Here is a 12,659-nt window from a genome sequence, read left to right on the forward strand (position 1 = left end):
TATATACAGTATACATATAGAAGATTTTATCAGAGAACCAACATTGTAAATGTAACCAAAGAGCTAACACTTGTATCTTTACCACAGTTTGGGAACAATCGTTCTTTTGCACCTGTTATTACGTTCTTATTGACTACACAACAGCATTACTGAGTCATTCAGGAAAGGGTTTATGTTTCTTCAGTATTTGAATTACCATTCAAATAATATTGTTTTGCCGCTGGACTGGAGGACACGCTGCAGAAGCTCTGCCTTTTACGTCTGATTGACTGTGCAACAACCTCTTCGGTCGTAATGTGGTAAAGTGAAACATAATACCTCTGTAGCAGCCTAAGATCAATGACTCATGCAGTATTAGCTTTGCGGCGTCTTCTCAGCATGCAGGGCCAGTAGTAGCTGTTTTTACACCACCATTATGCATGCTTGTTGATGCCGCGAGACATGGTTGTTTTTTTTTTTTGTGTTTTTTTTTTTCCCCCTACATTTTTTGGCCACTCTTTGACTGATGTTGCAGCGAATTGCGTGAGCCAACTTTGACCCTTGATGTTTTTCTTTTTTTTTTTTTTTTCAAGAGCACAAAATATAAGCTTTTTGCTCCGGCCTTCTGTTTATTCTTTTGTGTTTTTCTATTGTTTCAGGTACCTCGTAATGACCAGTCAGGACCAGATCCATTTGATCTGATCCATCTGAGTCATGCTCCGGCAGTCAGACTTCCGTTCTGTGTAAAGCCTTTCTATACCTTTTGCAGCACTGCTGACAAAGTAGTTACCTGTCTCACACCAAACACACACACACACACACACACACACACACACACACACACACAGGTTTTCTTCCTCTTTGTTGATTCTAAGCCAGCCTTCTCTGGCTCCTTTGTTCCCTACTCCATGCTAGGCTCATATCCTTTCTGCTCTCTGTAACCCAGCTCCGTCATCAGGATTACAGGCTGTGCTGTTGCAGATTAATGACTGACATCTCTACACTCCTCACAGCATTGCATGGCACACACAGAGCTACCAAGGACGGCAGCGTGTGTCTGGTTGCGATGGAGAGAGGAACAACTGCGGGGGAGATAATGCATTGTGTTGGTCTGGGAACAATATGTTAGCTGAGATTCTCCGCAGTTGTGTGTCTGTGTGTGTGTGTTTGCACTATTGTGTTGCTTATTTTGAAGCTGTGGTCCATGCAGCAAAAGCTTTTCAACCTCCACACCTCAGTGCAGCACAGCAGGTTGGAGTTAAGTCGGTGAACCGAGCCTCTTGAAACAAGCTTAGGCTGATGCATGGGTGTGTATACACGCGCGTTGGCGCACGGATGTGCACTCACGTCTTGTAAGCCCAGCAAAATGACAAACAAGAAACTTATAAATCCAGGAATCACAAACTGCTGCCTTAGATGAATGCCTGAAACAAGTTTCCTCCCCAATAACTTTCCCCAACCAAAACAAAATACTTTCCTCTTTATCTTTTTTGTTTAAGTCAGAGAGAAAAAAGTGACAGCAACGCAAGCAGGCAAACAAACCGAAAGCGAGCACTTTGCAAAGTTTCAAATTAAATTAGGATTTCATACCACCTCAGAGCCTCCGAGAAGCAGCTTATGTGTGTCATGAATTACTAAGTAGCAATATTTGGGGCTTCTCACTGCCATCAAACAGCTGAGGCTTAATTTCTTGAGATTTGCCCTGGAGTGTCCATAAAAGTGGGCTGTCTGAGCTGCTATCTGAGGAATGAAAAGCCTCTTTTGCTTAAATTCTGCCAGGAAATCTTCCTGGAAATTATGATTAGGCTTAAAATGATGAATTGTGATGAAACACGTTTATATTTCAATGGGGTATACTTAAGTAAAGACTAAAGAGGAGAGATGATGGATGACTAATGTCTCCCAAAGAAACCAAGTGTTTTAGGAAACAATGATATAAGCTTTTTGCCAATATAAGAACAGCATTTAGCTGTAATAAAACAAAACGCCATATTTGGCTTCAACTCACAATATGTCGCTTTTTTTCACGTGTGTATCCAAATCAAATCTGAAGACAAGTTGTGTTATTATCAGTATCTCAAACCAGTAATAAAAAAAATATGGTTACTGGAAATTAATAACAGAGGTAGTATTTAGCGAGTAAGTGAACGTGTAAAATCACAGGAACCCTTTTGTTATACCTCCAGAGTCTTTTTCATGGTTGATTCCTTGTTCTGTGAGTCTAATCTGAAACATGGAAGTAATATACACTTAGCTATGAGTGTTAGCTACATTAGCATATTGAAAAATTACATTGTTGTAAACATAAGGAAATGAAGCATATTTTGTGGAACAAAGCGTCTTTTCATGTCATTAATGTTTGTCAGTTGCCTTTAATGCTCTCAGATTTTGAGTAACTTGTGCGTCTTGGGATACACAGTGTTTAAAGGATCTACATTGTGCTTTTATGATCAAATATTGCCTTTGGCACTACAATATGTTAATTTATTATGAAATAATTGTTATTTTCTGGTACCTTTTGTCCAACCTGGAAGAAACCTGGAGCTCCTTGCCTTCACTGTGATGGCACCTCTCCCCTTGTTGCCCTAGAGCATCATAATATTGGTAAAAGCTCAAAAAAGTGGTTTTTGCATGATACAGGTCCTTTAACTATGTTAGAATCAGAGTCAGAAATACTTTAATTAATTTTAATTAGCTTGGGGTACTTGTGGTTTGCTGTGATGTAACAGTCTCCCCCTTAGCTTGATTTACCTAATGTGTAAGAGAGTTAAATAAAGCCACCATTATGTAATTTCTAATCTGAAAACTGATGTGGATATAAACATGAGGAAATAAAGGAACGTCAAGTTCATGTCTTTGAAGTTTCTGAGGAATTCACAGTGTCCGGCTGTGTCATTAACCCACATTACTTTTCGAAGATGTTACCTCTACGTTAGATTTTTATTAATGCTGCTAAATCAACTGATCAGTGTGTGAATAGATAATTAAATAACTATTTACCAAATGAATCAGGCAGCTGTTTCATGCATACTGCCCCATGTGTTGAGACACAGAACACTGTAAATGTAATTCCACCGGTTCCAGTAAACGCGCACTGTGCAGAACAGAAGCACTTCGGAAGCATTTTTAAAACAAATATGATTTTAAAAACACATTGAAAGGTAGGAAACAGTATGAGGGCATCTTAGATAGATAGATAGATAGATAGATAGATAGATAGATAGATAGATAGATAGATAGATAGATAGATAGATAGATAGATAGATAGATAGATAGATAGATAGATAGATAGATAGATAGATAGATAGATAGATAGATAGATAGATAGATAGATAGATAGATAGATAGATAGATAGTGTGACTAAAACTAAAATCATAGCATATTATAGTTCACAGGGTTTTTATTTTGAATTTATTTTGGGGTAACATAAGACAATGTGATGTTTCCTCCTAGAACCTATTGTTTTTATCACATGCTTATACTTATTGTCAGAAAGTCATCTGCCTGTGTTCATGAGACGTTTGTCCTTGTTCCTGTCATTGATTTTGGGACTTTGGTGTTGTGTTTTGGTTTATTCTATATGTATTGATCTTCTACTACATGGTTCCTTTCATATTCTATCAGCCATTTTCCCCATTTCCTCAGTTCTACTTCAGTTACTTGCCTTCCCTCCCAGCTGCACCCAGTTTCTAATCAACCGCCTGGTTGTTGTAATCAACTCCAGCTTAAAATATCTCTGTTAGTCAGCTCTTGGTCAGAGCATCCTGTTATTTCCACCAGCCCGTTTCTTTGTGGTCCTCTTTTCGTGTATTATTTTGGATTCCTCCCTGGACCTTTGTTTTTGAAATTACTTTTTTAAGTAAAATTGTTTATTTTCACCCACCTATTGATTATAAAGTATATTTACCCTGTTTACCTACAGTATGTATGACTGGAGTCTACTGGTCTATGTGTTTCATCAATTCAGAAATTACAACACCTCTTTCTTGGCAAACATGCAATGGCATTCATCTTGGGTCAAAATCAGTTGCATCAATCGCAGAAACACATTTTGATTAGAATAACTTATTAACAATCAAAAAATGTTATTGTTCCAAGACCGTTGTCCAGTGTAAATTTAGAAATGAGAATACAAGCATGAGTTTTTGTTACCTGCATGTGTTTTTTTTTTGTTTTTGTTTTTTGCATTTGTTGTGAATTGACACAATAATAATACATTGCATTTGATATAATCATCTTCATGAGTAAATAAGCTAAATGATGGGAATGTCTTAAAGTAGCAAAGGAAAAGCCACAAAAAGAGAAATACCGTACAGCACCAGTTGGCCTTTAAACTGCAGTATACCTAAACTAAAGATTTTATGGGACAAGTTGATCATAAAATGTGACACCCTGAGGCCTTTTCCGTGATTTATGTACACTCAGTGAATGTTATATAGTATTAGACTCTGTAGTACTTGTTCGAGTTAATTCCAATGTTACCAGGTTGTTACTTTATATATATATATATATATATATATATATATATATATATATATATATATATACATTTTAAAGTAGCCACTGTTTTCTTAAGTTTGTGTCCCTTCTATTTTAAATTGTTAGAAGTTTTTTTTTCATTGATGACACAGTGGACTGAACAGTGACTCAGCTGGTAGCACTGTGGCCTTGCAGCATGAGGGTCATGGGTTCTGCATAGAGTTTGTTAGTTCCCGCTGTGCATGTTTGGGTTCTCTCTGCGTACTCTGGCTTCCTCGTGCTGTCTAGAACACATGAATGTTAAAGTGAAGCGGTCTCTCTATGTTCCCTTGTAATGGAATGGCGAGCTGTTTTGGGTGTACCCTACCTCTTGGCTCGGGGCAGCTAGAGATAGGTAATACCACCCCCACCATGCGTAGATAGGTGGGTTCACTTCCCGGGTTTGGGGGCTGGATACTCTTCAGGGGTTCTGGTGCCTGGACCTGGGAGTATAGGATGAGTGTGAGTGTGTGTACTGCATCCCTTTTTTTATGGGAAGGAGTGTTGCATTTGGGGACACTAGGGTGGGAATGTGTGAATGTGACATTGTACGTGGTTTTCTGTTTGTCTTTTTGTCAGATTGGTTTTGGACTGCCCCCTGGGAAACCTCAGGTCTCTACTAAGTGTGGAGCCCATCCCTCCTGTCCTGCACCCCTCCCCTGGGTGCTTGGGTGGGTGCTGGCTCGCCCCTGGCGGCTGCTTCGTGGGGCCTGGGCCCCCGTGGCTCTGTGTGGATCTGCTCCGGCGTAGCTGGCAGCCTGCTGCTTGTCACCGCGACTACCAGGGGCTTCGTCATTGTGGCTGTTGTTTGGGAGTTCCTGGGGCTCCTCTCTGCTCCTCCGTGGCATGAGGAAGGCAGCTATCCTTGTGTTGGTCCCTCTTGGTCCCTTTTGCTCTTGGGGTCCCTTTGGGCATACGGGATTCTGTTTCCCCTGGCATCTGCCTCAGTGCCCTGGGGCTCCTCACAACCACTACTGAGCATGTTTCCTATGGATAAACCTTACATACACAAGGGCACTCTCCCACCTACAGGTGCTTGGATTCAGGTACTTACAGATTCACTTCTATACAGAAAACACCTATTATTAGATTTAGCTGCCACTTACATTTTGTATTAAATAATACCGTATAATCTTCAGTGATGGTATCAAGACGTTCGTTGTTTGTACCTGTAATACTTTATCTGTTTGTTATACTGTTCTTTTTATATCTCTCTTTGCAGGTGTAGAAGCAGACTCAGAGGATGTTATCTTGCTCTCTCCCTTTTCTCTCCTCTTTTTCTTTCACCCTTTTAGCATTTTGTCTCATCTGTTTCTCTTAATTATTTTCCTTTTCTACCTTCTCATTTCTGTGTCCATTGAACATAAAATAGTCCCAGCATAAAATCTAATAAAGCATCTTGCATTTATAAATCAAGCAGAGCACCATGGTGAAAGCAGTAAGGCTCTGCTTGTGAAAGTGAAATCTGTTGGGCTCTCTTTGCATTAAGACCATAATTCTTATTGCTACATTGCCAGACAGGACACAAAAAAAGGTAGGTGGGTACAGATAATGGATGGATGGAATGACAACACACCCACCAAGCAGTTGTGGTAAAATACTTTTATAGAGCATTAATCCATATCTGAAACAAAGCATCCAAGCAGCTCTGATGTGTACAGAACTCAATTTACCATTTTATCAATTCACATATACTTTCTCTGTAAATATGTGGGATTTTTTGTGTGTGCACTGCATGTACATGTAGTCACATGTAATAGTTTAATCAGTTACAGTATAATAAAAGTTTTAAATTGGGTCATAATACATTTTTTTTAAATGTCACTTGATATAAAAGCTGGTGTTCTGACCCTCATTAGTCCATAAAAGAAGATTATTCTCTGTCTTTTTCTCATTCTTCATATATTCAATTAATTTAACCTTTAATAAATATGGTCTATCTTATCTGCTGTATTGCCCCTTTTCCCCATACTTGGACAGTATATAGTCTCTTTATGTCTCCTAATAGCTTCCTGACTATGAGTATTATGGCAGACTAAACTTTTGCATTTGCTTGACTTCAGCATTTCTTTCTGTCCTGCACCTGGATCAAATTTGTAAGTGCTGAAGAGGCATTAAAAACAACAGAAACAACATGTGCAGTCTAGTTAAATCGTTCCCCATCACGTTTAACAGAAGCAGGTTAAAACCTGGCTTGTGTCACCGCTTCTCTCCCGTAGTGATTTGTTCGCATTTTAATCCTGCAATTTTTTTTTTTTTTTTTAGATTTTCTTTTTTTATTTCCCACTCGAGTCAAATATCCCTTTTTTATTATTAAAGAAGCATGTGCAGTGCATTACAGTAATAAAAATGTCTTTTGTTCCATCCCCTGATACTCAAAGGAACCAGAAGCATTTCTTTCGGTTCTTCTTGGTGGTGGCAGGGGGGCGCACTAGTTGCGGGGAGTCTTGTTGGTGAGGTGTTGTGGCCTGCGGGGGAGTCTGTGGGGAGCCCTCTGGAGGGTCGCCCACCTTCCACGTTCGTACCACCTGCCCTTCTTGCAGACGGAAGTCGTGCTCGACACTGAAAAGAGGAAGAAAAACAACGTTGGCCGTTTGTGTTCAAGCTCACATTAACAGAATTGTTCTTGTTGGTCACATGACATGAAACCACACAAACTGACACATCAACTTCTGTAAAGTTCTTTCAAGGGGTTGATTAAAGCTTAGAATCGTGTTTTATTAAACAGGTGTTTCATTGAATACTTAAAAGGAGGTTGACAATGAAAAACCTTAAATTGTGGCTTTGTGTGACATTTTTAGAAAACTCAACCGTGAAAATGCAGATGACTCTCTGAGTCTTTCTCTTGGCTCGTGCTGCTATCCTTTAGTTTGCCTAAATTCTTTTGGTTTTCATGCGATTGTTTAAGCTTCCTATTTGTCTGAAAATATATCTCTGTTACAACAACTTACCTTGTCGCAGGCGCAAATACAGCAATGGTTTGTTGCGCGCCATACTTTTAATAATTTTTAATCATTCTAAATGTAAAGTTTGGTGGCAATTTTTAACATATCTAGTTTAATGACCTTGTTTATGTTTTTTTTTCAAAGAGTTATTTCTGTTTCGTATACAGCTTTGATATGTCCCTCTGCTTGAAAAACAACACATAGGTAAATCTGAGTGGGGATGAGTTATGATGCGCAACTGAGAATTATTATATCAGAAAAGTTCATCTTGTTTTAATTAAATTAAACCCATTTTTCATTATTGGATTTTAAAACAACCGTTGCCACACTTATTGGTAACCCTGCTTTCAACTACCTCTTTTTGATACTACTAAGTAAGAACAATACTAAGATTATAAATCTAGCAATCTAATCCAGAATTAGTGACCAAAGAACAACACTTTTTCCTCAACTAAAGAGGATAGCAAAGGCTCTTCCCAGGGCGCACTCACCCCTCTCCACACTACCGGGGTTTTAAACTTTCTGCAGTAGCTTCCTGTTTTGATTTGTAGCCATGACTGGTGAGGTGAACCTTTGCAAGGGAGGAGAGGGGCTGAGCGTCTGTGTCTGCAGTGCCGCTGTGTGAAGTTGTGCACCTGCTCGGGGAGATGAATACAGCTAGGTTTGCATTGATTGTTTGATGCAAATAAGTATCTTTAAAGATTTCATATTTTTTGTGAGAATTATATAGAAATGTTAATTATTTCTGACAACATAGGATGTATTTGTTGTTGAAAAGCCAAACGTTGATGACCCCGCAGTCCTACTGTTTGTAGCAGTTCTCTAATGCAGAACTTTAAAATTTGTTTTAGCCTTCTTAACTTATTCTAACAAGAAAAAAGTTTTTTATTGCCCTTTTTTATGGAGACTCCATGACACAGAGATGCCAGAATTATTATACATTTGTCTAATATATATTGAGCTTTAGAGAGATTTTGCGCCTTACTTTGCTAACCTCCTCACTGTGTGTTGGCTTGAAAATGTGGGTCCCCCTCCAGCTGAGTTAGTCAAAGTTTCTGTTCTTATAAACAATTCAGTTGCTGTTCTAATTGTAAATATGGGTAAGTTTCAGTCTGTAGCTGTTTCCTTGTATTCATTTTCTAACTTATGAATATCAACAAAATCTCTTCAAATTTAGAAATATTCATTGAGTCAGTGTGAGTGTTTTTGCTTGGCAATGTTATCTAGAGTGTAGCTCAGATGTGTAATGACAAATCATGTTGTGCTTATTCAAAGGAACAAGCTCTTCTTTATGTGTGATTTTGCAGTGTCGAAATTTTAAGCTCTTTTCATGCACCTCTCTAAAACAACCCAACAAAAGGTCATGAAACCATGATGGAATTCATATAATTTATTCATGACCATGAATGCAAGTTTGCTTCTTTTTTTTTTTTCTTGACAGACACAAAAAATGATGGCATATCAAAAGACAGTGTTGTGGCATCCAAAGGTTTCTGGCACAACTTCACCTACTTCCAAGATGCATGGAGAGGGGCAAAGGTCTGGCAATGCGAGGACCTGTCTGTTGACCTGTAGAAAAAATAGAGGTTGCCACTTTAACTGACAAACAAAATTTTATTTCTAGAAGATAAACTTATGACTGTTAACCAGGAGATTTGGAAGTGTTTTCCATTGAACCCTAACGTTTAGTTGGGAACCTATTTAGTTTTGCAGTCCGTTGCAACTTGGTTAGGTTTGGAGAACATTATGTCTAATCTTAAACTCTAACCTAATCCTGATTCTTCCCACCCCCTGCCCTGCTTGCAAAATACACAAGACATGCTGATTATTTTAAAGAAACTGGTTTGCTCTTTACGATTGGGTGATGAGTCCTGTCCTTAGCAAGGGTTAGGAGGATGCAACTACAAACTGCTTTGAAGTCAGGAGTGGATGTTCGTTTAGGGTACGAGAGCAGCAGTTGGGGTGTATTAATGTTTTCCAAGTCACACTGGACTGAAAACAACAGTAAAAAGAACATAGCCCATAACCAAACATCTTCTCAAAGAAGAGCATTAATAGCTTCTAAAAAACCCTGAAGTAGAGAGAGAAAAAAAGCTTTGGGATCAACAAAGAACCATTGGTTAAAAGTTTCATAATTACTGCCCCAATGCTCTAGTCTTCCAATTTGTTTAATTTAATCTCAAAATGTATTTTTTTTTTCAGTTTCCTCAGTTCAGTTAGATAATTTTTCACAAATAAAACACAAACAAAATACTCCACACTGAAGTAAAACTGACTCGTTAGCTGGTTAATGTATTATTAGTCTAAACTGCCACTAATTTAACCATGCTTTAAACCATGTTGGCCTAAAAATAAATAAAGCTAGTTTGCTCCACCAGTCTAATCCCAGTACCTTTTTTGTACAAGTTGCATTTATTAATCACAAAAATCTTCAATTACAGATGGATGACTCAGGTTGCTGCTTGAAGGCTTTTTCTGGCATCAAGTTTTCAGAATCTTGGCTTTTATGTAATCCAGGTTAAAATTAAGTGTAGTAGGCTCTCAGCAGTCTTAATTTCTAGCTGAATAAGGCTGATCATTTCTGCATTGAACACATATTATGAGGGTAATAACTTGAAAAACTTAAACAGATTTTGATTTCTAAATCATGTTTTGTAAAGCCCTTTAAATGCACCTCTTCTAGGGGGAAAAAAATAATTGCATGAATAATTTTGAGTGGAGCAAAGTCACTCTGCACAATAGAGAGCTCTTATATTAGAAAACTTCAACTTGATCAGGAATCTGATTCCGATGAGGGATTTGCATGGAGTCATGTCTGAGAAGCATGTGTGCTGCTTTTGATATGCCCCCATTTAAAGCGTGCGTGTGGCCTAGAGAAAATCTCACACATTTCTTTTCATGTTCACTAATGAAGGAAATATATTTTTGCACTGAACTTTTGTTAGAAGGATTGTTTCCTTTATAATGGACACAGTGTTTGCATTTGCATTGGTATCATAAGTGCAGAATAAAATGTCAGGTCCCTTTGTTTAAATTAACTGTTTGGTCTCTAAAAGATTACACATTTGGTTTTACTCCATACTTATAGTAAGGATTACTAGAACGGTTTACATTTATTTCATTGCTTTGGCAAAGTGCTTGAATATTTATTTTTTCGAAAAAAAAAGTACAGTGACAAAAATAAAAGACAAAATGTTGTTTACATATTTTGGCAAAACAAAAAGGGGAATAAGTATAATCTGTTTAACCTGAATAGGTAGAGATCCACTGCATTAGCACAGCAACCACTTTGAAATCTAGAGCTCTTCAAATCATTCTTTAAGTTCATTTTTTGATCTTTTCATTGCATTTTTTTTAAACGCTAAAGCCCTCAAATTGTTTTTCCTATAATATTTTTTTGATCATTTACCTTCTTACAAATGTGGCGATCCTTTAAAAACAGAGTTGCATCATTTCTCTTAGGTCAAGATGGGTCGTGGCAAACAATGAGAGGTTATTTAATGCACCAGTTAGTGTCACATGTTTTTACTGAGTTAAAATCAAGATTATAACTTTTATCTTAACACAGAGAAGGAGAAAAAAAAGGAAACGCACCAGTGAAAAACCCTAGATGAATCCCACATCTTCCACCTTCTAGCAGACTATAATAACGCCTTTGAAAAAGTGAATCAAGCGCAGAGATGCTGAGTATCATCAAATAGCTGCAACAGCAGAGATTCTAGGGTTGCAGTCGGCACAGACACCGGGAGAATAAGTCAGCAAGGTGCACTGACAGTCACGTGGCGCCGTAGCTTAGGGGCTTCACAGACAAAATGAAAGGTGAGCTCTGATGTGCTGCATTGGATGCCATCAGTAAAGGTAAGCAATAATAAACGAATGCACCTGCAATACAGAGAGACGGACAATATTTGCTTGCTGACTTAGTTTTGTCAGCAGTTACGTGTTCAGTAAGCATCCCCCCCCCCCCCCCCCCATTAACTGATTCTCTTCCCTCGTTTCCTTTTTTATTCACTTTTCTCGCTGCTATTTTTGCTTATTATGCAGTGCCCTAGTTAGCTGCTGTTTCTCATCACAGCACAGATGCTGGAAATAAAGAGGACTCCCTCGGTAATGATACAAGGAGAGAAATGTTGCAGAGGAAGCAACAAGGACTGAGCTCAGCAGCAGCAGCAGCAGCAGGATCGGGAGTTTTTTTTAAGCAAGAGCAGTGAGGACCCTCGCATTCATATCCATCTCACTCCACAACTCCCACTCACACACTCACTTTACCACTTCACTATGGATGCCCACTGCTATTCCAATGCACAACAAACCTAATGAAACCTCAAAACTTCAGATGGCGGCACAGTATGAGTGGAGTGGACGTGGACAAAGTAAACAGTGGGAAAGTGCGTGGGTTCAAAGAGCAGTGGAGAGGATTTCTTTGCTTCGCAATATTTACGGCAGAAAAAAACAAAACAAAACGCTTCAGCTAAACTCCTGTCTGGACGCTGCGACTGCTTTGCAGTGGGAAAGAAAAAAAAAAACCTCCATAGCTGTATAAAATGAGGGACTAGTCTGTGGGAAAAGTCATGAAAGTTGTCTGCTGGGTTGTGCTGCAATGAAATGAAGCGGATAAATAAAATATACCATTCTCTCATCCTCACCGCCGCTTTATTTGTGCCACTACACACGCCGGCTCCCTGAAGATCTCCTGCATGACTTGTCCCCCTGCCTCTGCTGTGTTCTCTTTGTGAAAATGAATAGCCTCGGACCACGGTAATGTGTGATCAAGGCAAAAGGGGCTCCACGGGGGGGACTTCCCACCCTCAGCCCTAACTATCTACTCACAGAGTTCAGGCAGGCAGGAAGCTGTGAACCTTACATTGGTCTCCCCGCTGCTGCTCTTTAGTGCGCTGCTCACATCTCTGTGATTTTTAGCTCCTGGCTTTGCACAAAGTCAGGTCCTGCCTGCGGGCAAGTTCAATGTGCAAATCATGAAACCTGGTGCTTTAGATGCTGTCACAGATGATCCAAACATCAGCAACAGGCACTTAACGGGCGTCCAAAAGTAAGATTTGACATCTGTGAATAAAACAAGGTACATTTTTAGTCCTTACCTATAAAAACCTTCGCTTTCAGAGTCTTAACAAGACTGTGCTCCAAAACGTGAACATTTGTTTAAAGTATTTGACACTTTATTGGATGTCCTAATGTATGAAATGTAAATTTATTTT

At 38.9% G+C, this 12,659-nt stretch overlaps 1 protein-coding gene across 5 annotated transcripts in view; it reads right to left on the bottom strand.

The window, feature by feature from the left end:
• Positions 1-6,085: 6,085 nt before the first annotated feature.
• LOC105930032 (mucin-5AC) overlaps positions 6,086-12,659 on the bottom strand; it is a 75,141-nt gene continuing 68,567 nt past the window's right edge. For 2 of the 5 annotated variants that reach the window (XM_021319213.2, XM_012868010.3), the window contains exons 4-5: positions 8,956-9,012; positions 6,086-7,060 (exon numbers count right to left, since the gene is read on the bottom strand). In XM_021319213.2, coding sequence (XP_021174888.2) covers positions 6,874-7,060; positions 8,956-9,012 — 244 coding nt within the window. In that variant the 3' untranslated portion in view covers positions 6,086-6,873. The remainder of the gene's footprint in view (positions 7,061-8,955; positions 9,013-12,659) is intronic. The other 3 variants (XM_036140341.1, XM_012868011.3, XM_036140340.1) reach the window with 2 other exon arrangements.

This window comes from Fundulus heteroclitus, chromosome 8 (genome assembly GCF_011125445.2).
Source record: "Fundulus heteroclitus isolate FHET01 chromosome 8, MU-UCD_Fhet_4.1, whole genome shotgun sequence".
Taxonomy (NCBI): Eukaryota; Metazoa; Chordata; class Actinopteri; order Cyprinodontiformes; family Fundulidae; genus Fundulus; species Fundulus heteroclitus.